Raw genomic sequence first — 25,615 nt, 5'->3', positions numbered from 1 at the left:
CTACCCTACCTTCCACCCTCCGTACCACCCTCCGTTCCACCCTCCGTACCGCCCTCCGTTCCAGCTTCCATACCACCCTCCACACCACCCTCCGTTCCACCCTCCGTACCACCCTCCGTTCCACCCTCCATACCACCCTCCGTTCCACCCTCCATACCACCGTCCGATCCACCCACCGTACCACCCTCCGTACCACCCTCATACCACCCTCCGTTCCAGCCTCCGTACCACCCTCCATACCACCCTCCGTTCCACCCTCTATTCCACCCTCCATACCACCCTCCGTTCCACCCTCTGTTCAATGATATTTAGCGCTATAGTCTACCAAAACCCCACAAAGAGCATAGAGAACTTGTGGGACATTGCAGCTGACAGGCGACTGCCCACTGACTGATCTACAAACAACCTTGCATCATAAATAATTAGTCATTATTATTTGTAGATCAGTCAGTCACAATTTACCCATGATACATTACAGTTTTGATCCACCCGAACAAATACTTAGTCTCAATACAAAACAAGAAGGTCACTATTAAAGTAAGCTATCGATTGTGAAGCTAAAACTTCACTACACTGACAATACTGTATTTTCTTACTGTATTTTCTTAGTGAATGGCAATTTCATCATGCCCACCAGTTCTCTTAGCTACAGATTGTTTCACCAGATAATGTGATTTAACCAAATATTTCTGGACTCCCATTACTGGGACTGCTGTTTGGTGTAGCATAGAGAATTTTCAACCAACCTTAGCTTGGGGATACTGTCTTCGTTCCTCAATCTCCTGTTTGTGGAAACAGGAGTCTCATAAAATGTCTGTGTCCAGTTACAGAAGAGCTCTGTTATTTCAATAAATGTTTTATTTGTTTTTGCTCCATGAAGTAATCCAATAATGGTGTATGCCATTATCTGATGTATTTCAGGTCTTCTCTCATTGATCGTGACTCACAACCACAGACCGTGCATGTGTAACCACTCCAGCCCTCCACATCCAGCTTCTTTACCTGCAGGATCGTTTGAGGAGGGGGAGGGGGGTGGTGGTGCGGAGGAGTATTTTTTTGTCTGTAATAAAGCCCTTTTGTTGGGAAGAACTCATTATGATTGGCTGGGCCTAGCTCCCCAGTGGGTGGGCCTGGCTAACAAGTCGGTGGACCTATGCCCTCCCAGGCTCACCGATGGCTGCACCCCTGGCCAGTCATGTGAAATCCATAAATTAGGGCCTAATGAATTGATTTCAATTTACTTCTTTTCTTTTGTGAACTGTAACTCAGTAAAATCTTTGAAATTGTTGCATGACGCGTTTCTATTTTTGGTCAGAATACTTGAAATACATATTTTATACCCTGCACTTGGAAATTGTTGGATGTTGGATGTTGTTTTGGTTAGAGGACAGGGGTTAAGGTTAGGGGTTAGGGTCAGTGCTGGGAGATGTGTTTTGGTTAGAGGACAGGGGTTAAGGTTAGGGGTTAGGGTCAGTGCTGGGAGATGTGTTTTGGTTAGAGGACAGGGGTTAAGGTTAGGGGTTAGGGTCAGTGCTGGGAGATGTGTTTTGGTTAGAGGACAGGGGTTAAGGTTAGGGGTTAGGGTCAGTGCTGGGAGATGTGTTTTGGTTAGAGGACAGGGGTTAAGGTTAGGGGTTAGGGTCAGTGCTGGGAGATGTGTTTTGGTTAGAGGACAGGGGATAAGGTTAGGGGTTAGGGTCAGTGCTGGGAGATGTGTTTGGGTTAGGAGTTAAGGTTAGGGGTTAGGGTCAGTGTTGGGAGATGTGGGATGTGTTCTCTGCGTTTGCCTTAAAAGGATAGTGCAAGATTTTGGCAATAAAGCGTTAGTGTTGGCGCAATGAATGGAAGTCTACAGGAACTGCTAGCATGCTCGTTGTTACAGTGGCGGAAAAAGTACCCAATTGTCATAGTTGAGTAAAAGTAAAGTTACCTTAATAGAAAATGACTCAAGTATAAGTGAAAGTCACCCAGTAAAATACTACTTGAGTAAAAGTCTAAACATATTTGGTTTTAAATATACTTAAGTATTAAAAATAAAAGTTTAAATTATGTAAAATTCCTTATATTATTTACAGATAGCCAGGGTCACACTCCAACACTCAGACATAATTTACAAATGAAGCATGTGTGCTTTAGTGAGTCCTCCAGATCAGAGGCAGTAGGGATGACCTGGGATGTTGCCTTGATAAGTGTGTGAATTGGACCATTTTCCTGTCCTGTTAAGCTTTCAAAATGTAACAAGTACTTTTGGGTGTCAGGGAAAATGTAGGGAATAAAAAGTACATTATTTTCTTTAAGAATGTAGTGAAGTACAAGTAAAAGTAGTCAAAAATATAAATTGTAAATGAAAAGTACAGATACCCCAAAAAAACAACTTAAGTAGTACTTTAAAGTATTTTTACTTAAGTACTTTTAACCACGGATGTTTTACTGTAATTTTCACCACGGATGTTTTACTGTAATTTTCACCACGGATGTTTTACTGTAATTTTCCCCACTGATGTTTTACTGTAATTTTCCCCACTGATGTTTTACTGTAATTTTCACCACGGATGTTTTACTGTAATTTTCCCCACTGATGTTTTACTGTAATTTTCACCACGGATGTTTTACTGTAATTTTCACCACTGATGTTTTACTGTAATTTTCACCACTGATGTTTTACTGTAATTTTCACCACTGATGTTTTACTGTAATTTTCACCACGGATGTTTTACTGTAGACTTCCAGTCATTGCGCTAATGATAGTTAGCAGCTTCTTTTAATCTGTTCAAAGTGACAAAATAATGTCATCCATGACTTCATCTATCCTTTTAATGCTTCTGTAATGCTTCAGTAAGGCTTCAGTAATGTTTTTGTAATGCTTCAGTAATGTTTCTGTCATGCTTCAGTAATGTTTCAGTAATGCTTCAGTAAGGCTTCAGTAATGTTTCAGTAAAGCTTCAGTAATGTTTCAGTAATGCTTCAGTAAGGCTTCAGTAATGTTTCTGTCATGCTTCAGTAATGTTTCAGTAAAGCTTCAGTAATGTTTCAGTAATGCTTCAGTAAGGCTTCAGTAATGTTTCTGTAATGCTTCAGTAATGTTTCAGTCATGTTTCTGTCATGCTTCAGTAATGCTTCAGTCATGTTTCTGTCATGCTTCCGTAATGCTTCAGTAATGTTTCAGTAATGTTTCTGTAATGCTTCAGTAATGCTTCAGTAATGTTTCAGTAATGTTTCTGTCATGCTTCAGTAATGCCTCAGTAATGCTTCAGTAATGTTTCTGTCATGCTTCAGTAATGCTTCAGTAATGTTTCAGTAAAGCTTCAGTAATGCTTCAGGAATGTTTCTGTCATGCTTCAGTAATGCTTCAGTAATGCTTCAGTAATGTTTCAGTAAAGGTCACGCTGTTCTATAGCTTGAGGTCAGCTGCATTTGTAATGAAGGTGGCTTGGTTAATGGAGGATAAAGTTCCCCAGTCCTTCATTTCAACGACCCTATGATGACTCACACCTTCCTCCCTGAAGGTCATCGAGAAGACGGGCTTCCCCAAGAAGCTCACCAGGAAACCAGAGGACTTCATACTGTGCAGGTAGGTACAACCAGAGAGCGACCGGTCAACCCGACAAAATGGAATCACAGATATCACAGATACATGGCATTGGTGAAATTGAATTATTCTTGTATGCATAGCCGGTCTATTCAATATACGATCTCTTTCCCTGGGTGGTTGAACATCTTCAGTAATGCTTTCCCTGGGTGGTTGAACATCTTCAACTGGGAGGGACTGAACGGAAAGACCTTTACATCTGCTCTGAGACTGGTCCAAATGGTACTCTATTCCAAATGAATAAAGACATTACAAATGTCATATTATGTCTATATGTGTGTGTATACAGTGTTGTAACGCTGTGCAAATAGTTACAGTACAAAAGGGGGGGGACATAAATATGGGTTGTATTTACTATGGTGTTTGTTCTTCACTGGTTGACCTTTTCTCGTGGCAACAGGTCACACATCTTGCTGCTGTGATGGCACACTGTGGTATTTCACCCAGTAGATAAGAGTTTATCAACATTTGATTTTAAAAAATATATATTTTGTGGGTCTGTGTCATCTGAGGGAAATATGTGTCTCTAATATGATCATATATTTGGTTGGAGGTTAGGAAGTGCGGCCGAGGGTAATATATGTGTCTCTAATATGGTCATACACTGTCTGGCAGAACGTATAACTGCTGTTGTCAATCATTATTTCTCCCTTTGTGACCTTAACACTGAGGTTTCCACATTATTCTGCTCATGGTCCCAAATTGATGTCAAGAAATTCTGGTGAATCAATTTGGAAAGTAATGTAGTCTAGTGGTTTTTCATATTGAATAACAGCTGATGTGAACTGTGGTATATTATGACTATCAGTCTGTGTTGACAGACTTATTTTCTTTCAATATGTCACTGAGTTGAGAATGGTGATATCACACTGTCTCTTTCAGACATTGTCCGGTTAGATGCCCCAGATATTGTGTGGCCTATCACTTCGCAGCTGAGCCTCGTTTGAGAAACAGACGCCTCACAAGTCCTCAACTGGCAGCGTCATTAAATGGTACCTTCAAAACACCAGTCTCAATGTCAACAGTGAAGAGGTGACTCTGGGATGCTGACCTTCTAGGCAGAGGTCCTCTGTCCCAGTGTCTGTGTTCTTTTGCCCATCTTAATCTTTTCTTTTTATTGGCCAGTCTGAGATATGGCTTTTTCTTTGCAACTCTGCCTAGAAGGCCAGCATCCCGGAGTCGCCTCTTCGCTGTTGACGTTGAGACTGGTGTTTTGCGGGTCCCTTTTTCAGGACCCTGTCTTTCAAAGATAATTTGTAAAAAACTTCACAGATCTTCATCAAAGGGTTTAAACACTGTTTCCCATCCTTGTTCAATGAACCATAAACAATTAATGAACATGCACCTGTGGAACGGTCGTTAAGACACTAACAGCTTACAGATGGTAGGCAATTAAGGTCAGTTATAAAAACTTAGGACACTAAAGAGTCCTTTCTACTGACTCTGAAAAACACCAAAAGAAAGATGCCCAGGGTCCCTGCTCATCTGTGTGAATGTGCCTTAGGCATGCTGCAAGGAGGCATAAGGACTGCAGATGTGGCCAGGGCAATAAATTGCAATGTCCGTTCTGTAAGACGCCTAAGACAGCACTACAGGGAGACAGGACGGCAGCTGATCATCCTCGCAGTGGCAGACCACGTGTAACAACACCTGCACAGGGTCGGTACATCCGAACATCACACCTGTGGGACACAGAGTTATACCAGGAACACACAATCCCTCCATCAGTGTTCATTGTCCGCAATAGGCTGAGAAAGGCTGGACTGAGGGCTTGTAGGCCTGTTGTAAGGCAGGTCCTCACCAGACATCACCGGCTACAACGTCGCCTATGGGCACAAACCCACCATCGCTGGACCAGACTGGACTGGCAAAAAGTGGTCTTCACTGACGAGTCGCAGTTTTGTCTCACCAGGGGTGATGGTCGGATTCACGTTTATTGTCAAAGGAATGAGCGTTACACCGAGGCCTGTACTCTGGAGAGGAATCGATTTGGAGATGGGAGGGTCCGTCATGGTCTGGGGCGGTGTTTCACAGCATCATCGGACTGAGCTGGTTGTCATTGCAGGCAATCTCAACGCTGTGCGTTACAGGGAAGACATCCTCCTCCCTCAGGTGGTACCCTTTTATTTATTTTACATTTTATTTCACCTTTATTTAACCAGGTAGGCCAGTTGAGAACACCTTTATTTAACCAGGTAGGCCAGTTGAGAACACCTTTATTTAACCAGGTTGGCCAGTTGAAAACAAGTTCTCATTTACAACTGCGACCTGGCCAAGATAAAGCAAAGCAGTGCGACAAAAATAAACAACACAGAGTTACACATAAACAAACGTACAGTCAATAACACAACCCTTCCTGCAGGCTCATCCTGACGTGACCCTCCAGCATGACAATGCCACCAGCCATACTGCTCGTTCTGTGCGTGACTTCCTGCAAGCCAGGAATGTCAGTGTTCTGCCATGGCCAGCAAAGAGTCCGGATCTCATTCCCATTGAGCACGTCAGGGACCTGTTGGATCAGAGGGTGGGGGCTAGGGCCATTCCCCAGAGAAATGTCCTGGAACTTGCAGGTGCCTTGGTGGAAGAGTGAGGTAACATCTCATAGCAAGAACGGGCAAATCTGGTGCAGTCCATGAGGAGGAGATGCACTGCAGTACTTAATGCAGCTGGTGGCCACACCAGATACTGACTGTTACTTTTGTTTTTGACCCCCCTTTGTTCAGGGACACATTATTCAATTTCTGTTAGTCACGTGTCTGTGGAACTTGTTCAGTTTATGTCTCAGTTGTTGAATCTTATGTTCATAGAAATATTTACACATGTTAAGTTTGCTGAAAATAAACGCAGTTGACAGTGAGAGGATGTTTCCTTTTTTCTGAGTTTATTTAATGAAGTTGCCAGTTGAGGACTTGTGAGGCGTCTGTTTCTCAAACTAGATACTCTAATGTACTTGTCCTCATGCTCAGTTGTGCACTGGGGTCTCCCACTCCTCTTTCTATTCTGGTTAGAACCAGTTTGCGCTGTTCTGTGAAGGGAGTAGTACACAGCATTGTACGAGGTCTTTAGTTTCTTGGCAATTTCTCACATGGAATAGCCTTAATTTCTCAGAACAAGAATAGACTGATGAGTTTCAGAAGAAAGGTCTTTGTTTCTGGCCATTTTGAGCCTGTAATCGAACCCACAAATGCTGATGCTCCAGATACTCAACTAGTCTAAAGAAGGCCAGTTTTATTTCTTCTTTAATCAGAACAACAGTTTTCAGCTGTGCTAACATAATTGCAAAAGGGTTGTTTAATGATCAATTAGCCTTTTAAAATGATAAACTTGGATTAGCTAACACAACGTGCCATTGGAACACAGGAGTGATGGTTGCTGATAATGGGCCTCTATGCCTATGTAGATATTCCATTTAAAAATAAGCCATTATCCAGCTCAGATAGTCATTTACAACATTAACAATGTCTACACTGTATTTCTGTTCAATTTGATGTTATTTTAATGGACAAACAAATGTGCTTTTCTTTAAAAAAAACAAGGACATTTCTCAGTGACCAAAGCTTTTGAACGATAGTGTACCTGTACCATATGACTTGTAAGGAAGCCCTCTATTCAGATACACGCATCACTACAATGTGGAACTGCATTGGCACTAAGGTGAAGAACCAAATATTGGAGAATGTCAAACAAGCAGTACAGAATAGTTGGCATATAAACAAAAACAATATATTGTTTACAATAAAAGTACTGTTTACCGAACACATCCAAATATTGAATAATCTGCAAAACATTATTATAATTTTTTACTTTATTTGCAACCATAATTATTATCAAAAGAATATAGTCTAAATTCATTCATTGAAAACTTTCTTTTGTACTACTTATAAAAAATACCCAGTTTTACAAAAGTAAATCTATGCTTACTAGTTGGAGAGAGTCCATCTCATAACAGTCATCAGCTTTATTCAGTCTTTTCAGTTGTGTTGTGATTCTATAGTTCCATAGAATGTTCTAGATTGTTCAAACAGTGATTCTGAATTCCATTTCAGCTGATCAGGAGCTGAATTTTTAATCTATTCAAAAAAAGCATGTGGTCCCTTCTCCAAGATACAGCGTTAGAATATCACTGACATAGTGCCTTTATGTACAAAAACAATGTACAAATCAATATAAAACAATCTAACGTTAGCCTCTACATCTCACTATATCTGTTGTAAATAAATATTTGGTTGTCTGACTTCATTATGTAGGAAATAGTTGAATCCACGGTAAAGGCTTGTTAGGTGTTCTTTGACTCTATCTAGCTACCAGAGAGACATGCACCTATGCTGGTGTTTGGAAAGGCCTCACTAGTGGACTAACCCAAATGGTACCCGATTCCCTATGTAGTGCACCACTGTTGACCAGAGCCCTATTCCCTATGTAGTGCACTACTTTAGGCCAGGGCTCGAGCTCTGCTCAAAAGTAATGCAGTATAAATGTAATAGGGGGCCATTTTTTAGTGGCTCTCAGTGACTATAACAGACAATACCAACGTCTAGTCAGATGGATAGCTACCAAGCCTTCATTGGTTGTCTGTGATGAGACAGAGGTACAGTGGGAGGAGCCTCTTACATATCCTGCCTTGTGATGTAAAAACACTATGCTTGGTCACCATAGACTATGGTTGTGTCACACATGTCATCATATTCCCTTTATAGTGCACTACATTTGGCTAGGGCCCATAGGACTGTGGTCCAAAGTAGTGCACTACATTAGGGAATAGGGCACCATCTGGGACGCAGCTTGTATCTAATGTTTGTCAGGCTAGGAGGTGAAGGTGATCCCATGATGTAGTAATCCTCCTCTCAGAGCCATCCTCCCCTCCTCTCAGATCGTGACAGGTCCTCCTCTCAGATCGAGACAGGTCCTCCTCTCAGATCGAGACAGGTACTCCTCTCAGATCGTAGCAGGTCCTCCTCTCAGATCGAGACAGGTCCTCCTCTCAGATCGTGACAGGTACTCCTCTCAGATCGAGACAGGTCCTCCTCTCAGATTGAGACAGGTCCTCCTCTCAGATCGTGGCAGGTCCTCCTCTCAGATAGAGACAGGTCCTCCTCTCAGATCGTGACAGGTACTCCTCTCAGATCGAGACAGGTCCTCCTCTCAGATCGTGACAGGTACTCCTCTCAGATCGAGACAGGTCCTCCTCTCAGATTGAGACAGGTCCTCCTCTCAGATCGTGGCAGGTCCTCCTCTCAGATAGAGACAGGTCCTCCTCTCAGATCGTGACAGGTACTCCTCTCAGATAGAGACAGGTCCTCCTCTCAGATCGTGACAGGTCCTCCTCTCAGATAGTGGGTGCTGTTACACTTGGCGGATGCAGAAGTAGCAGCACAAATTCAACTACAACACTTAAATACAAGATATTCACAGAAAAAAAAAAACTAGGCTATAGCCTTAGGAGCAAATTGCTCAAATTGCTTGTTTTTTTGCTCATGATGTTGACCATTCCTTTCCAAGCCCTGAATGTATGAAATATAGCTTACTTTCTTTTTTCAACATTAAAAGAAAGTCTATCAATATGTATATTTTATGGATCAACAAACTCAAATAAACAGATGTGTGTTATGCACTCTACACCACAACATCTGGCTTTGGAATAAAATCTCTCTCTATAGCAGCCAAGGCAATATGTATGTATGTATACGTGATGTTCACATACAATAAGTAACAATAAAATAGTTAAGGACATAGACACTGTAACATATAGCCATGTCGTACAGAGAGGACAGGAGGAAGAGGAGGAAGAGGAAGAGGAGGAGGAGAGGGGGACGTAAAGGTGGGAGGAGGAGGAGGAGGAGGAGGAGGAGAGGGGGATGTGAAGGTGGGAGGAGGAGGAGGAGGAGGAAGAGGGGGACGCGAAGGTGGGAGGAGGAGGAGGAGGTTCTTAGGTAATGGTATAAAACTATTCAGAACTGGCGTGGAAGGAGTTAGGATATAGCATGTGTCTGACCTCCTCAGTAAGAGGAAAAGTTTCTGTTCAACCCAGTAGAGGCAGTAGTCTACTGAAGTCCTCTGTTAGTCCCACTGAGGCAGTAGTCTACTGAGGTCCTCTGTTAGTCCCACTGAGGCAGTAGTCTACTGAAGTCCTCTGTTAGTCCCACTGAGGCAGTAGTCTACTGAGGTCCTCTGTTAGTCCCACTGAGGCAGTAGTCTACTGAGGTCCTGTGTTAGTCCCACTGAGGCAGTAGTCTACTGAAGTCCTCTGTTAGTCCCACTGAGGCAGTAGTCTACTGAGGTCCTCTGTTAGTCCCACTGAGGCAGTAGTCTACGGAGGTCCTGTGTTAGTCCCACTGAGGCAGTAGTCTACTGAAGTCCTCTGTTAGTCTCACTGAGGCAGTAGTCTACTGAGGTCCTCTGTTAGTCCCACTGAGGCAGTAGTCTACTGAGGTCCTGTGTTAGTCCCACTGAGGCAGTAGTCTACTGAAGTCCTCTGTTAGTCCCACTGAGGCAGTAGTCTACTGAGGTCCTGTGTTAGTCCCACTGAGGCAGTAGTCTACTGAGGTCCTCTGTTAGTCCCACTGAGGCAGTAGTCTACTGAGGTCCTGTGTTAGTCCAACTGAGGCAGTAGTCTACTGAAGTCCTGTGTTAGTCCCACTGAGGCAGTAGTCTACTGAGGTCCTCAGTTAGTCCCACTGAGGCAGTAGTCTACTGAGGTCCTCTGTTAGTCCCACTGAGGCAGTAGTCTACTGAGGTCCTGTGTTAGTCCAACTGAGGCAGTAGTCTACTGAAGTCCTCTGTTAGTCCCACTGAGGCAGTAGTCTACTGAGGTCCTCTGTTAGTCCCACTGAGGCAGTAGTCTACTGAGGTCCTGTGTTAGTCCCACTGAGGCAGTAGTCTACTGAGGTCCTCTGTTAGTCCCACTGAGGCAGTAGTCTACTGAGGTCCTCTGTTAGTCCCACTGAGGCAGTAGTCTACTGAGGTCCTCTGTTAGTCCCACTGAGGCAATAGTCTACGGAGGTCCTGTGTTAGTCCCACTGAGGCAGTAGTCTACTGAGGTCCTGTGTTAGTCCCACTGAGGCAGTAGTCTACTGAGGTCCTGTGTTAGTCCCACTGAGGCAGTAGTCTACTGAGGTCCTGTGTTAGTCCCACTGAGGCAGTAGTCTACTGAGGTCCTGTGTTAGTCCCACTGAGGCAGTAGTCTACTGAGGTCCTGTGTTAGTCCCACTGAGGCAGTAGTCTACTGAGGTCCTGTGTTAGTCCCACTGAGGCAGTAGTCTACTGAGGTCCTGTGTTAGTCCCACTGAGGCAGTAGTCTACTGAGGTCCTGTGTTAGTCCCACTGAGGCAGTAGTCTACTGAGGTCCTCTGTTGGTCCAGATCTGTCAGGAAACCCATCTGGAGTTCCTAAGTCTTTCAATACGTTTTTTTGTCCCTCTGCAATAGGTCCTGTTTTATTGTGTTCAAACAGGCAATAAACCCTGATGATGAGGTTGGTGATGAGGGTGGTGATGATGATGATGAAGATGAGACTAGTGAGTTGTTTATTCTCCAGGGTGCTTCAGCATTCTACAGGGTGCTTCAGTATTCTCCAGAGTGCTTCAGTATTCTCCAGAGTGCTTCAGTATTCTACAGGGTGCTTCAGTATTCTCCAGAGTGCTTCAGCATTCTCCATAGTGCTTCAGCGTTCTCCAGGGTGCTTCAGAGTTCTCCAGGGTGCTTCAGCATTCTCCATAGTACTTCAGCATTCTCCAGAGTGCTTCAGTATTCTCCAGAGTGCTTCAGTATTCTCCAGAGTGCTTCAGTATTCTCCAGAGTGCTTCAGTATTCTCCAGAGTGCTTCAGTATTCTCCAGAGTGCTTCAGTATTCTACAGGGCGCTTCAGTATTCTCCAGAGTGCTTCAGTATTCTCCAGAGTGCTTCAGTATTCTACAGGGTGCTTCAGTATTCTACAGGGTGCTTCAGCATTCTCCAGAGTGCTTCAGCTTTCTCCAGGGTGCTTCAGTATTCTCCAGAGTGCTTCAGTATTCTCCAGAGTGCTTCAGTATTCTCCAGAGTGCTTCAGTATTCTCCAGAGTGCTTCAGTACTCTACAGGATGCTTCAGTATTCTCCAGAGTGCTTCAGTATTCTCCAGAGTGCTTCAGTATTCTACAGGGTGCTTCAGTATTCTACAGGGTGCTTCAGTATTCTCCAGGGTGCTTCAGTATTCTACAGGGTGCTTCAGTATTCTCCAGAGTGCTTCAGTATTCTCCAGGGTGCTTCAGTATTCTACAGGGTGCTTCAGCATTCTCCAGAGTGCTTCAGCTTTCTCCAGGGTGCTTCAGTATTCTACAGGGTGCTTCAGTATTCTCCAGAGTGCTTCAGTATTCTCCAGGGTGCTTCAGTATTCTACAGGGTGCTTCAGCATTCTCCAGAGTGCTTCACCTTTCTCCAGGGTGCTTCAGTATTCTCCAGAGTGCTTCAGTATTCTACAGGGTGCTTCAGTATTCTACAGAGTGCTTCAGTATTCTACAGGGTGCTTCAGGCTTCCAATAGGAGGTCCAGCAGTCCTTTCCTGAAAAGGTTAATCAACCAACCATCTCATCTCCATGTAGATAGGTGACAGTAATCAATAGGTGGCTTTGTTGCAGAAAGGTTATTCTGTGTGTGTGTGCTTGTGTCTGTGTGTGTGTGTGTGTCTGTGAGTGAAGGCTGAAGAAATGTTGCTTGGCCTCTACGACCCTCCCAAACTTCTACAGACGCACCACTGAGAGCATCCTGTGAGGCTGAATCACCGCCTGTTACGACAACTGTTCCGCCTGCAGCCACCTGAGCCACAGCCTGTTCACCCCGCTACCATCTAGAAGGTCATTAAGGACCTCAGCCACCTGAGCCACGGCCTGTTCACCCCGCTACCATCTAGAAGGTCATTAAGGACCTCAGCCACCTGAACCACGTCCTGTTCACCCCGCTACCATCTAGAAGGTCATTAAGGACCTCAGCCACCTGAACCGCGGCCTGTTCACCCCGCTACCATCTAGAAGATCATCAAGGACCTCAGCCACCCGAGCCACAGCCTGTTCACCCCGCTACCATCTAGAAGGTCATTAAGGACCTCGGCCACAAGAGCCACGGCCTGTTCACCCCGCTACCATCTAGAAGGTCATTAAGGACCTCGGCCACAAGAGCCACGGCCTGTTCACCTTGCTACCATCTAGAAGGTCATTAAGGACCTCAGCTACCAGAGCCATGTCCTGTTCACCCCGCTACCATCTAGAAGGTCATTAAGGACTTCAGCCACCTGAGCCATGTCCTGTTCACCTTGCTACCATCTAGAAGGTCATTAAGGACTTCAGCCACCTGAGCCATGGCCTGTTCACCCCGCTACCATCTAGAAGGCGGAGACAGTACAGGTGCATCAAAGCCGGCCTCCACCCAGTACCCTGCCCTGAACCGTATTGACTGTTACTAGCCGGCCTCCACCCAGTACCCTGCCCTGAACCGTATTGACTGTTACTAGCCGGCCTCCACCCAGTACCCTGCCCTGAACCGTATTGACTGTTACTAGCCGGCCTCCACCCAGTAGCCTGCCCTGAACCGTATTGACTGTTACTAGCCGGCCTCCACCCAGTAGCCTGCCCTGAACCGTATTGACTGTTACTAGCCGGCCTCCACCCAGTACCCTGCCCTGAACCGTATTGACTGTTACTAGCCGGTCTCCACCCAGTAGCCTGCCCTGAACCGTATTGACTGTTACTAGCCAGCTACCACTCAGTAGCCTGCCCTGAACCTTAGTGACTGTTACTAGCCAGCTACCACTCAGTATCCTGCCCTGAACCTTAGTGACTGTTACTAGCCAAGTACCACTCAGTAGCCTGCCCTGAACCTTAGTGACTGTTACTAGCCAGCTACCACTCAGTACCCTGCCCTGAACCTTAGTGACTGTTACTAGCCAGCTACCACTCAGTACCCTGCCTTGAACCGTAGTCACTGTTACTAGCCAGCTACCAATCATTACCCTGCCCTGAACCTTAGTGACTGTTACTAACCAGCTACCACTCAGTACCCTGCCCTGAACCGTAGTCACTGTTACTAACCAGCTACCACTTAGTACCCTGTACCTTAGCCACTGTTACTAGCCAGCTACCACTCAGTAGCCTGCCCTGAACCTTAGTGACTGTTACTAGCCGGCCTCCACCCAGTACCCTGCCCTGAACCTTAGTGACTGTTACTAGCCAGCTACCACTTAGTACCCTGCCCTGAACCTTAGTGACTGTTACTAGCCGGACTCCACCCAGTACCCTGCCCTGAACCTTAGTGACTGTTACTAGCCAGCTACCACTTAGTACCCTGCCCTGAACCTTAGTGACTGTTACTAGCCGGACTCCACCCAGTACCCTGCCCTGAACCTTAGTGACTGTTACTAGCCAGCTACCAATCAGTACCCTGCCCTGAACCTTAGTGACTGTTACTAGCCAGCTACCACTTAGTACCCTGCCCTGAACCTTAGTGACTGTTACTAGCCGGACTCCACCCAGTACCCTGCCCTGAACCTTAGTGACTGTTACTAGCCAGCTACCACTCAGTACCCTGCCCTGAACCTTAGTGACTGTTACTAGCCAGCTATCACTGAGTACCCAGCCCTGAACCTTAGTGACTGTTACTAGCCAGCTACCTCTTAGTACCCTGCCTTGAACCTTAGTGACTGTTACTAGCCAGCTACCACTCAGTACCCTGTACCTTAGCCACTGTAACTAGCCAGCTACCACTCAGTACCCTGTACCATAGCCACTGTTACTAGTCAGCTACCACTCAGTACCCTGCCCTGAACCTTAGTGACTGTTACTAGCCGGACTCCACCCAGTACCCTGCCCTGAACCTTAGTGACTGTTACTAGCCTCCCCCAGTACCCTGCCCTGAACCTTAGTGACTGTTACTAGCCTCCCCCAGTACCCTGCCCTGAACCTTAGTGACTGTTACTAGCCTCCCCCAGTACCCTGCCCTGAACCGTAGTGACTGTTACTAGCCTCCCCCAGTACCATGCCCTGAACCTTAGTGACTGTTACTAGCCTCCCCAGTACCCTGCCCTGAACCTTAGTGACTGTTACTAGCCTCCCCCAGTACCCTGCCCTGAACCTTAGTGACTGTTACTAGCCTCCCCCAGTACCCTGCCCTGAAACTTAGTGACTGTTACTAGCCTCCCCCAGTACCCTGCCCTGAACCTTAGTGACAGTTACTAGCCGGACTCCACCCAGTACCCTGCCCTGAACCTTAGTGACTGTTACTAGCCAGCTACCACTCAGTACCCTGCACTGAACCTTAGTCACTGTTACTAGCCAGCTACCACTCAGTACCCTGTACCTTAGCCACTGTTACTAGCCAGCTACCACTCAGTACCCTGCTCTGAACCGTAGTCACTGTTACTAGCCAGCTACCACTCAGTACCCTGCCCTGAACCTTAGTGACTGTTACTAGCCAGCTACCACTCAGTAACCTGCCCTGAACTGTAGGCACTGTTACTAGCCAGCTACCAATCAGTACCCTGCCATGAACCTTAGCCACTGTTACTAGCCAGCTACCACTTAGTACCCTGTACCTTAGCCACTGTTACTAGCCAGCTACCACTCAGTACCCTGCCCTGAACCTTAGTCACTGTTACTAGCCAGCTACCACTCAGTACCCTGCCCTGAACCTTAGTGACTGTTACTAGCCAGCTACCACTCAGTACCCTGCCCTGAACCTTAGTCACTGTTACTAGCCAGCTACCACTCAGTACCCTGCCCTGAACCTTAGTGACTGTTACTAGCCAGCTACCACTCAGTACCCTGCCCTGTACCTTAGCCACTGTTACTAGCCAGCTACCACTCAGTACCCTGCCCTGAACCTTAGTGACTGTTACTAGCCAGCTACCTCTTAGTACCCTGCCCTGTACCTTAGCCACTGTTACTAGCCAGCTACCACTCAGTACCCTGCCCTGAACCTTAGTGACTGTTACTAGCCAGCTACCACTCAGTACCCTGCCCTGAACCTTAGTCACTGTTACTAGCCAGCTACCACTCTAAGGTGCAGGGTACTCTGCCCTGTGTACAGAGTCATTGAACACTGGTCTCTTTAATAATGTTTACATACTGTTTCACCCATTTCATATGTATAATACTGTATTCTAGTGAAGGCTCATCCTATATAACTACTGCTGTACAAACCTTTTCTATTCATATAATGTCTATACTGTCTATTAATGCACACATACACAATCCATGTCTCAAGGCTAAAACATCTCTCTCTTTAACCCCGTCTTCTCCCGTTCATCTGCGCTGATTGAAGTGGATTTAACAGGTGACATCAATAAGGGATCATAGATTTCACCTGGATTCACCTGGTCAGTCGGTCATGGAAAGAGCAGGTGTACTTAATGTTTTGTCCAGTCAGTGTAGATATTTATACTACCAGACTCTGACATTGCTCTTTCTGATATTTCTTAATTTCTTTCTTTTTACTTTCTGGGGTTTGTGTGCATTGTTTTGTATTGGTAGGTAATACTGCACCTGCAATAACATCTGAAAAAGTAAAATGTAGACGCCCCCACTTTGATTTTGATTTGAGAGAGACAGCGAGAGGGAGAGAGAGAGAAAGAGAGACTGACACATAGAGAGAGACTGACAGAGAGAGAAAGAGAAAGAGAGAGGAGAGAGAGAGAGGAGAGAGAGAGGAGAGAGAGAGAGAGCAAGAGATAGACTGACAGAGAGAGAGAAAGAGAGAGAGAGAGAGCATTTCTTATTGTCCAGCTGTGTGTGTGTTTCTTTGTGAATGTGCCTGTGTGTGTGTGTGTGTGGTAATTGTCCCTATCTGCAGGCGCAGGAGTCCACAGTCATGTTTGGGTAAACTTTGAGCACCACGTTCTTGTCCTCGTCGAAGAAGAGGATGGAGAGGGAAGACATCTTGTCTGGGACACAGCAGGGCTCAGGGATACCAGACACCACCCCTACCGCTCTCACAATGCTCTGGATGGTGGCGTGGTTGCTAGGCTTCAGAGACTACAGGACAGAAGAGAAGGTGGAGGTGAACAACAACATTTACCTTATGACAACAAACATGACAGTTCTATGAAATGGGAGGACATTTGACAGTAGGTCATAGTTAAAATGTTTTTATCCTTTATTTAACCAGGAAGTCCCTCCCCCCCTCGAGTATCTTTTTTTTTGAAGGGAGACCTGTTTGTGGTATTGTATTTTTTTGTTTAGTGTCCCAACCAGGTGACCGCCTGGAGATCAAGAGGCTGGTGATGGGAGTCCTGAGGACACCTAATTCTTGGACAGCTTTAGCATGTTCAGACACACTGTCTTGTCCAGCTAAAACATGACTGGTTATATGAGTGACAGGTTCTTCCATTATCACCGTGAGCAATACCTAGTGTTCCCAGGAACCCTAAGACCATTCCTTCCTCTGATCCTTTCAATCCTTCACATGTCTAGGGAGTAGGGGTTGTTTCTGGAAACCGAACTGAGGCGTGTGTGAAGCAGGATCTTCACAAGGAAAGAGGCATTCTCTGACGACGAAGAAAACCCAGAGAGTTTCACTACACTGTAACCTCAAGCCCTAAATACAGCCAGGTCCAAACTGACTATAATTGTAGAATAATAGAGAAGATAAAAAATATGAAATAACACATATGAAATCATTTAGTAACCAAAAGTGATAAACAAATCAAAGTATATTTTACAGTTGAAGTCTGAAGTTTACATACACTTAGGTTGGTGTCATTGAAACTTGTTTTTTCAAACACTCCACACGTTTCTTGTTGACAAACTATAGTTTTGGCAAGTCGGTTAGGACATCTACTTTTTGTATGACACAAGTCATTTTTCCAACAATTGCTTACAGACAGATTATTTCACTTATAATTCACTGTATCATAATTCCAGTGGGTCAGAAGTTCACATACACTAAGTTGACTGTGCCTTTAAACAGCTTGGAAAATTCCAGAAAATGATGTCATGGCTTTAGAAGCTTCTGATAAGCTAATTGACAACATTTGAGTCAAATAGAGGTGTACCTGTGGATGAATTTCAAGGCCTACCTTCAAACTCAGTGCTTCTTTGCTTGACATCATGGGAAAATCAAAAGAAATCAGCCAAGACCTCAGAAAAATAATTGTAGACCTCCACAAGTCTGTTTCATCCTTGGGAGCAATTTCCAAACATCTGAAGGTTCATATGTACAAACAATAGTACGCAAGTATAAATACCATGGGACCACGCAGCCGTCATGCCGCTCAGGAAGGAAACACATTGGGTCTCCTAGAGATGAACTTTCTTTGGTGCGAAAAGTGCAAATCAATCCCAGAACAACAGCAAAGGACCTTGTGAAGGTGCGAAGGGAAACAGGTACAAAAGTATCTATATCCACAGTAAAACGAGTCCTATATCGACATAACCTGAAAGGCCGCTCAGCAAGGAAGAAGCCACTGCTCCAAAACCACCATTAAAAAGCCAGACTACGGTTTGCAACTGCACATGGGGACAAAGATCATACTTTTTGGAGAAATGTTCTCTGGTCTGATGAAACTAAAATAGAAATGTTTGGCAATAATGACCGTCGTTAAGTTTGGAGGAAAAAGGGGGAGGATTGCAAGCCGAAGAACACCATCCCAACAGTGAAGCACGGGGGTGGCAGCATCATGTTGTGGGGGTGCTTTGCTGCAGGAGAGACTGGTGCACTTCACAAAATAGATGGCATCATGAGGTAGGAAAATTATGTAAAAGACCAAATCCATATTTTTGCAAGAACAGCTCAAATAACTGACCTAAAACAGGGAATTTTTACTAGGATTAAATGTCAGGAATTGTAAAAAACGGAGTTTAAACGTATTTGGCTAAGGTGTATGTAAATGTCTGACTTTTACATATATATATATATATATAACCTGGGTGGTTCGAACCCTGAATGCTGATTGGCTGACAGCCTTGGTACATCAGACCGCATACCACGTGTATTATATTGGTAACCAGTTTATAATAGCAATAAGGCACCTCAGGGTTTTGTGGTAAATGGCCAATATACCACGGCTAACGGCTGCACCCAGGCACTCCGCGTTGCGTCGAGGATAAGAACAGCCCTTAGCCGTGGAAAATCGTCCATAAACCACATCCCCTCGTGCCTTATTGCTTAAATATATACAGTGGGGCAAAAAAGTATTTAGTCAGCCACCAATTGTGCAAGTTCTCCCACTTAAAAAGATGAGAGAGGCCTGTAATTTTCATCATAGGTACACTTCAACTATGACAGACAAAATGAGAAAAAAAAATCCAGAAAATCACATTGTAGGATTTTTTATGAATTTATTTGCAAGTTATGGTGGAAAATAAGTATTTGTTTATATCACTATACCCCATGAATGTGAAATCCTGGTTTTAGATATGACCATGAGCCAACATATGCATGTATTTGTTGCTGGAGTGTATAGGCCTCCTGCTGCTTGAGTTGAGCTGAGCATTTAAAACCTTTTCTATCATCTGACCTGATGGTCTTAGGTGACTTTAACCTGGACTGGCTGACACCGATCTCAGATGACTTTAAGAACATTTGTCTTGATCTTAATAACCTGTTTGGGATAGGGGGCAACATTTTCCCGTTCGGATGAAAAGCGTGCCCAGAGTAAACTGCCTGCTACTCAGGCCCAGAAGCTAATATATGCATATCATTAGTAGATTTGGATAGAAAACACTCTGATGTTTCTAAAACGGTTTGAATGATGTCTGTGAGTATAACAGAACTCATCTGGCAGGCGAAAACCTGAGAAAAATCCAAACGGGAAGTGGCAAATCTGAGGTTTGTAGTTTTTCAACTCATTGCCTTTCCAAGATACAGTGTAAATGGGGTCATATTGCACGTCCTAAGGCTTCCACTAGATTTCAACAGTCTTTAGAACCTTGTTTCAGGCTTCTACTGTGAAGGGGGAGCGAATAAGAGCTGTTTGACTAAGGGGTCTGGCAGAAGGCCATGAGTTAAATAATGCGCGCGGCCGTGAGAGTGAGCTGCGTTCCTTTTAATTTCTTAAGACAAAGGAATTGTCCGGTTGGAATATTATTGAAGATTTATGATAAAAAACATCCTAAAGATTGATTCTATACATCGTTTGACATGTTTCTACGAACTGTAATAGAACTTTTTGGACTTTTTGTCTGAACTTTCGCCTGGACTTGCCTGCGCCTTGTGAATTTTGATTGGTGAACTAAACACGGAGGTTTAAAAAGTAAAAAGGAGGTTTTTGGACATAAATGATGGACTCTATTGAACAAAACAAACATTTATTGTGGAACTGGGATTCCTGGGAGTGCATTATGATGAAGATCATCAAAGGTAAGTGAATATTTATAACGCTATTTCTGACTTTTACTGACTCCACAACATGGCGGGTATCTGTATGGCTTGTTTTTGTGTCTGAACGCTGTACTCAGATTATTGCATGGTGTGCTTTCTCCGTATAGCTTTTTTGAAATCTGACACAGCGGTTGCATTAAGGAGAAGTATATCTTTAATTCTGTGTATAACACTTGTATCTTTTATCAAAGTTTATGATGAGTATTTCTGTAAATTGATGTGGCTCTCTGCAAATTCGCCGGATGTTTTCGAAGCACAAAATTACTGAACATAACGCGCCAATGTAAACTGAGATTTTTGGATATAAATATTTTTAATATATAAATATATATAATGTATTATGTAACATCAAGTCCAATGAGTGCCGTCTGATGAAGATCATCAAAGGTTAGTGATTAATTTGATCTCTATTTCTGCTTTTTGTGACTCCTCTCTTTGGCTGGAAAATGGCTATATGTTTTTTTGTGACTAGGCTCTGACCGAACATAATCATATGGTGTGCTTTCGCTGTAAAGCCTTTTTGAAATCGGACACAATGGGTAGATTAACAAGAAGTTATTGCACTTGTGAATGTATGAAAGTTAAATATTTCTAATTTTTGGGGGGTATTTTTCTGAACTTTCCTCCATCAAGTGTATGGATGACCTCATTTAGTGTATACCTGACCTCATTAAGTGTATACCTGACCTTATTAAGTGTATACCTGACCCAATTAAGTGTATACCTGACCTCATCAAGTATATACCTAACCTCATTTAGTGTGTACCTGACCTCATCAAGTGTATCTATGATTGAGTGTAGTCTGGCCCAGGAGTTGGAAGGATAACAGAAAGGCTCTGGAGCAACGAACCGCTCTTGCTGTCTCTGCCTGGCCGGTTCCCATCTTTCCACTGGGATTCTCTGCCTCTAACCCTATTACAGGGGCTGAGTCACTCGGCTTACTGGGGCTCTTTCATACCGTCCCTAGGAGGGGTGCGTCACTTGAGTGGGTTGAGTCACTTATGTGATCTTCCTGTCTGGGTTGGCGCCCCCCCCCTTGGGTTGTGCCGTGGCGGAGATCTTTGTGGGCTATACTCGGCCTTGTCTCAGTTGGTGGTTGAAGATATCCCTCTAGTGGTGTGGGGGCTGTGCTTTGGCAAAGTGGGTGGGGTTATATCCTTCCTGTTTGGCCCTGTCCGGGGGTGTCCTCGGATGGGGCCACAGTGTCTCCTGACCCCTCCTGTCTCAGCCTCCAGTATTTATGCTGCAGTAGTTTATGTGTCAGGGGGCTAGGGTCAGTTTGTTATATCTGGAGTACTTCTCCTGTCCTATTCGGTGTCCTGTGTGAATCTAAGTGTACGTTCTCTAATTCTCTCCTTCTCTCTTTCTTTCTCTCTCTCGGAGGACCTGAGCCCTAGGACCATGCCCCAGGACTACCTGACATGATGACTCCTTGCTGTCCCCAGTCCACCTGGCCGTGCTGCTGCTCCAATTTCAACAGTTTTGCCTTATTATTATTTGACCATGCTGGTCATTTATGAACATTTGAACATCTTGGCCATGTTCTGTTATAATCTCCACCCGGCACAGCCAGAAGAGGACTGGCCACCCCACATAGCCTGGTTCCTCTCTAGGTTTCTTCCTAGGTTTTGGCCTTTCTAGGGAGTTTTTCCTAGCCACCGTGCTTCTACACCTGCATTGCTTGCTGTTTGGGGTTTTAGCCTGGGTTTCTGTACAGCACTTTGGGATATCAGCTGAAGGGCTATATAAATACATTTGATTTGATTTGATTTGATATACCTGACCTCATTTAGTGTATACCTGACCTCATTTAGTGTATACCTGACCTCATTAAGTGTATACCTGATCTCATCAAGTGTATACCTGACCTCATCAAGTGTATACCTGACCTCATTTAGTGTGACCTCATTTAGTGTATACCTGACCTCATTTAGTGTATACCTGACCTCATTTAGTGTATACCTGACCTCATTAAGTGTATACCTGACCTCATTAAGTGTATACCTGACCTCATTTAGTGTATACCTGACCTCATTAAGTGTATACCTGACCTCATTAAGTGTATACCTGACCTCATTAAGTGTATACCTGACCTCATTTAGTGTATACCTGACCTCATTAAGTGTATACCTGACCTCATCAAGTGTATACCTGACCTCATCAAGTGTATACCTGACCTCATTTAGTGTATACCTGACCTCATTTAGTGTATACCTGACCTCATTAAGTGTATGCCTGACCTCATTTAGTGTATACCTGACCTCATTAAGTGTATACCTGACCTCATCAAGTGTATACCTGACCTCATTAAGTGTATACCTGACCTCATTTAGTGTATACCTGACCTCATTTAGTGTGACCTCATTAAGTGTATACCTGACCTCATCAAGTGTATACCTGACCTCATTTAGTGTGACCTCATTAAGTGTATACCTGACCTAATTTAGTGTATACCTGACCTCATCAAGTGTATACCTGACCTCATTTAGTGTATACCTGACCTCATCAAGTCTATACCTGACCTCATTTAGTGTGACCTCATTAAGTGTATACCTGACCTCATCAAGTGTATACCTGACCTCATTAAGTGTATACCTGACCTCATCAAGTGTATACCTGACCTCATTTAGTGTGACCTCATTAAGGGCATACCTGACCTCATTAAGTGTATACCTGACCTCATCAAGTGTATACCTGACCTCATCAAGTGTATACCTGACCCCATTAAGTGCCTACCTGACCTCATTAAGTGTATACCTGACCTCATTAAGTGCCTACCTGACCTCATTTAGTGTATACCTGACCTCATCAAGTGTATACCTGACCTCATCAAGTGTATACCTGACCCCATTAAGTGCCTACCTGACCTCATTAAGTGTATACCTGACCTCATTAAGTGCATACCTGACCTCATTAAGTGTATACCTGACCCCATTAAGTGTATACCTGACCTCATTAAGTGCATACCTGACCCCATTAAGTGTATACCTGACCTCATTAAGTGCATACCTGACGTCATTTAGTGTATACCTGACCCTGAATTAGCTCTTGATCATTTCTCATCTATTATTATATTACTGGCAGATAAATACGCTTCTTTTAAACACTATAGACTAAAAAATAGATCAAATCCCTGGTTTTCTACAGAACTCTCAGATATCTTTAGAAAAATAAATCATGCCTGGGCTAAAGCTAGACTAACTGATGCTGTTGTGGACTGGCAGATTTTCAGGTAACTGAGAAGTAAATGCACATCCTTAGTAAAAAAAAAAAAAGTCTAAATCAAGCTACTTCCTGAGTTCTATCGCTGACTCTGCTGGTGATCCATCTACATTTTGGAAAACTGTTAAGGTGCTAAAGCGTGGAAATTCCACTCCTTCCCTACCCAATCAAGTTATACTGAACTCTGACATCATTAATGTCCTTCCCTACCCAATCAAGTTATACTGAACTCTGACGTCATTAATGTCCTTCCCTACCCAATCAAGTTATCCTGAACTCTGACATCATTAATGTCCTTCCCTACCCAATCAAGTTATCCTGAACTCTGACGTCATTAATGTCCTTCCCTACCCAATCAAGTTATACTGAACTCTGACATCATTAATGTCCTTCCCTACCCAATCAAGTTATACTGAACTCTGACATCATTAATGTCCTTCCCTACCCAATAAAGTTATACTGAACTCTGACATCATTAATGTCCTTCCCTACCCAATCAAGTTATACTGAACTCTGACATCATTAATGTCCTTCCCTACCCAATCAAGTTATCCTGAACTCTGACATCATTAATGTCCTTCACTACCCAATCAAGTTATCGTGAACTCTGACATCATTAATGTCCTTCCCTACCCAATCAAGTTATACTGAACTCTGACGTCATTAATGTCCTTCCCTACCCAATCAAGTTATCCTGAACTCTGACATCATTAATGTCCTTCCCTACCCAATCAAGTTATACTGAACTCTGACATCATTAATGTCCTTCCCTACCCAATCAAGTTATACTGAACTCTGACATCATTAATGAAACAAATGTGATGCTTTTAAATCAACATTTTTATGTCTGCCGGTTTTTTGTTTGAACGAAACCTTGGTTTAATAGATCCGGGTCAGTCAGTAAACTGCTCGTCCCTCTCCCAAACTCAACAAACCCCCCCAGTGAATCCTTGTACTCTCTGGAGCAGCTGTCTACTTCTGATGTATTGGAACAACTACTTACGATCGATGTTAAAAAGAAAATCTACTGTGGCTGATCTGCTTGTTCCTGTCATGTACTGTCATGTTGTGTCTTGTCTCTGTCCTTTCCCTTCACCCTGTCTCCCTCTGCTGGTCGTTGTTAGGTTACCTTTCCACCCCCTCTTTCCCCCAGCTGTGCCTTGTCTCCTCCTGACTACCTCGTCACCCCGTTTCCCACCTGTTCCCTTTTTCCCTCTGATTAGTCCCCTATATCTCTCTCTGTTTTTGTTCCTGTCCTTGTCGGATTCTTGTTTGTTGTGTTTCATGCCTGAACCAGACTGTCGTCATGTTTGCTGTAACCTTGTCTTGTCCTGTCGGAATCTGCCGGTCCGTCTGAGCCTACCTATGTTTGGTAATTAAAGAAGCTCTGTTTAAGTTAATTCGCTTTTGGGTCCTCATTCACGCACCGTAACAGAAGAATCCGAACAAGAATGGACCCAGCGACTTCGGATCCTCTCCACTCAGCCGCCGGGATCCAGGGAGCGATGCTAGGCAGACACGAGCAGGAAGTGTCTGCTGCTCGACATGCCGTTGAGACCCTGGCCACCCAAGTCTCCAACCTCACAGAACAGGTTCACCATCTCCGCCTCGATCCACCGGCCACTTCCAGGGCTTTCGAATCTCCGGAGCCCAGAATCAATAACCCGCCGTGTTACTCTGGGGAGCCCACTGAATGCCGCTCGTTCCTCACCCAGTGTGATATTGTGTTTTCTCTCCAGCCCAACACTTACTCCAGGAGCACTGCTCGTGTCGCCTACGTCATATCTCTCCTTATTGGACGGGCTCGTGAGTGGGGCACGGCAATCTGGGAGGCAAGGGCTGAGTGTACTAACCAGTATCAGGACTTTAAGGAGGAGATGATACGGGTTTTTGATCGATCTGTTTTTGGGGAGGAGGCTTCCAGGGCCCTGTCTTCCCTATGTCAAGGCAATCGATCCATAACAGACTACTCTATTGAGTTTCGCACTCTTGCTGTCTCCAGTGGCTGGAACGAGCCGGCCTTGCTCGCTCGTCTTCTGGAGGGTCTCCGCGCAGAGGTAAAGGATGAGATTCTCTCCCGGGAGGTTCCTTCCAGCGTGGATTCCTTGATTGAACTCGCTATTCGCATTGAGCGACGGGTTGATCTTCGTCACCGAGCTCGTGGAAAGGAGCTCGCGCTCTCCGTCGCCCCCCTCTCCGCATCACTACCATCTTCCTCTGCCGGCTCGGGTGCTGAGCCCATGCAGCTGGGAGGTATCCGCATCTCGACTAAGGAGAGGGAACGGAGAATCACCAACCGCCTCTGTCTCTATTGCGGTTCCGCTGGTCATTTTGTCACTTCATGTCCAGTAAAAGGCCAGAGCTCGTCAGTAAGCGGAGGGCTACTGGTGAGCGCTACTACTCCTGTCTCTCCTTCAAGATCCTGCACTACCTTGTCGGTCCATCTACGCTGGACCGGTTCGTCAG

General features: G+C 44.7%; 1 protein-coding gene and 1 long non-coding RNA gene across 4 annotated transcripts in view; one reads left to right on the top strand and one right to left on the bottom strand.

Annotated features, from left to right (window-relative positions):
• The first annotated feature begins 4,245 nt into the window (after window positions 1–4,245).
• LOC149979899 (uncharacterized) lies at window positions 4,246–9,091 on the top strand. The gene is made up of 2 exons (XR_016484737.1): window positions 4,246–8,515; window positions 8,562–9,091. It is a non-coding gene; the product is annotated as an uncharacterized LOC149979899 (long non-coding RNA).
• LOC110536502 (bone morphogenetic protein 3-like) overlaps window positions 7,379–25,615 on the bottom strand; it is a 30,847-nt gene continuing 12,610 nt past the window's right edge. The window contains exons 3-4 of one of the 3 annotated variants that reach the window (XR_016484735.1): window positions 14,427–16,581; window positions 7,379–13,716 (exon numbers count right to left, since the gene is read on the bottom strand). Coding sequence is in view for 1 of the 3 variants with exons in the window: in XM_021622274.3 (XP_021477949.3) it covers window positions 16,390–16,581 (192 nt within the window). In the remaining 2 variants the exon portion in view is untranslated. Of the gene's footprint in view, window positions 16,582–25,615 lie in introns of all 3 variants that reach the window. The other 2 variants (XR_016484736.1, XM_021622274.3) reach the window with 2 other exon arrangements.

Source organism: Oncorhynchus mykiss, chromosome 11 (genome assembly GCF_057628025.1).
Source record: "Oncorhynchus mykiss isolate SJ-2025 chromosome 11, ASM5762802v1, whole genome shotgun sequence".
Taxonomy (NCBI): domain Eukaryota; kingdom Metazoa; phylum Chordata; class Actinopteri; order Salmoniformes; family Salmonidae; genus Oncorhynchus; species Oncorhynchus mykiss.
This window is presented reverse-complemented; position numbering and strand designations above follow the sequence as displayed.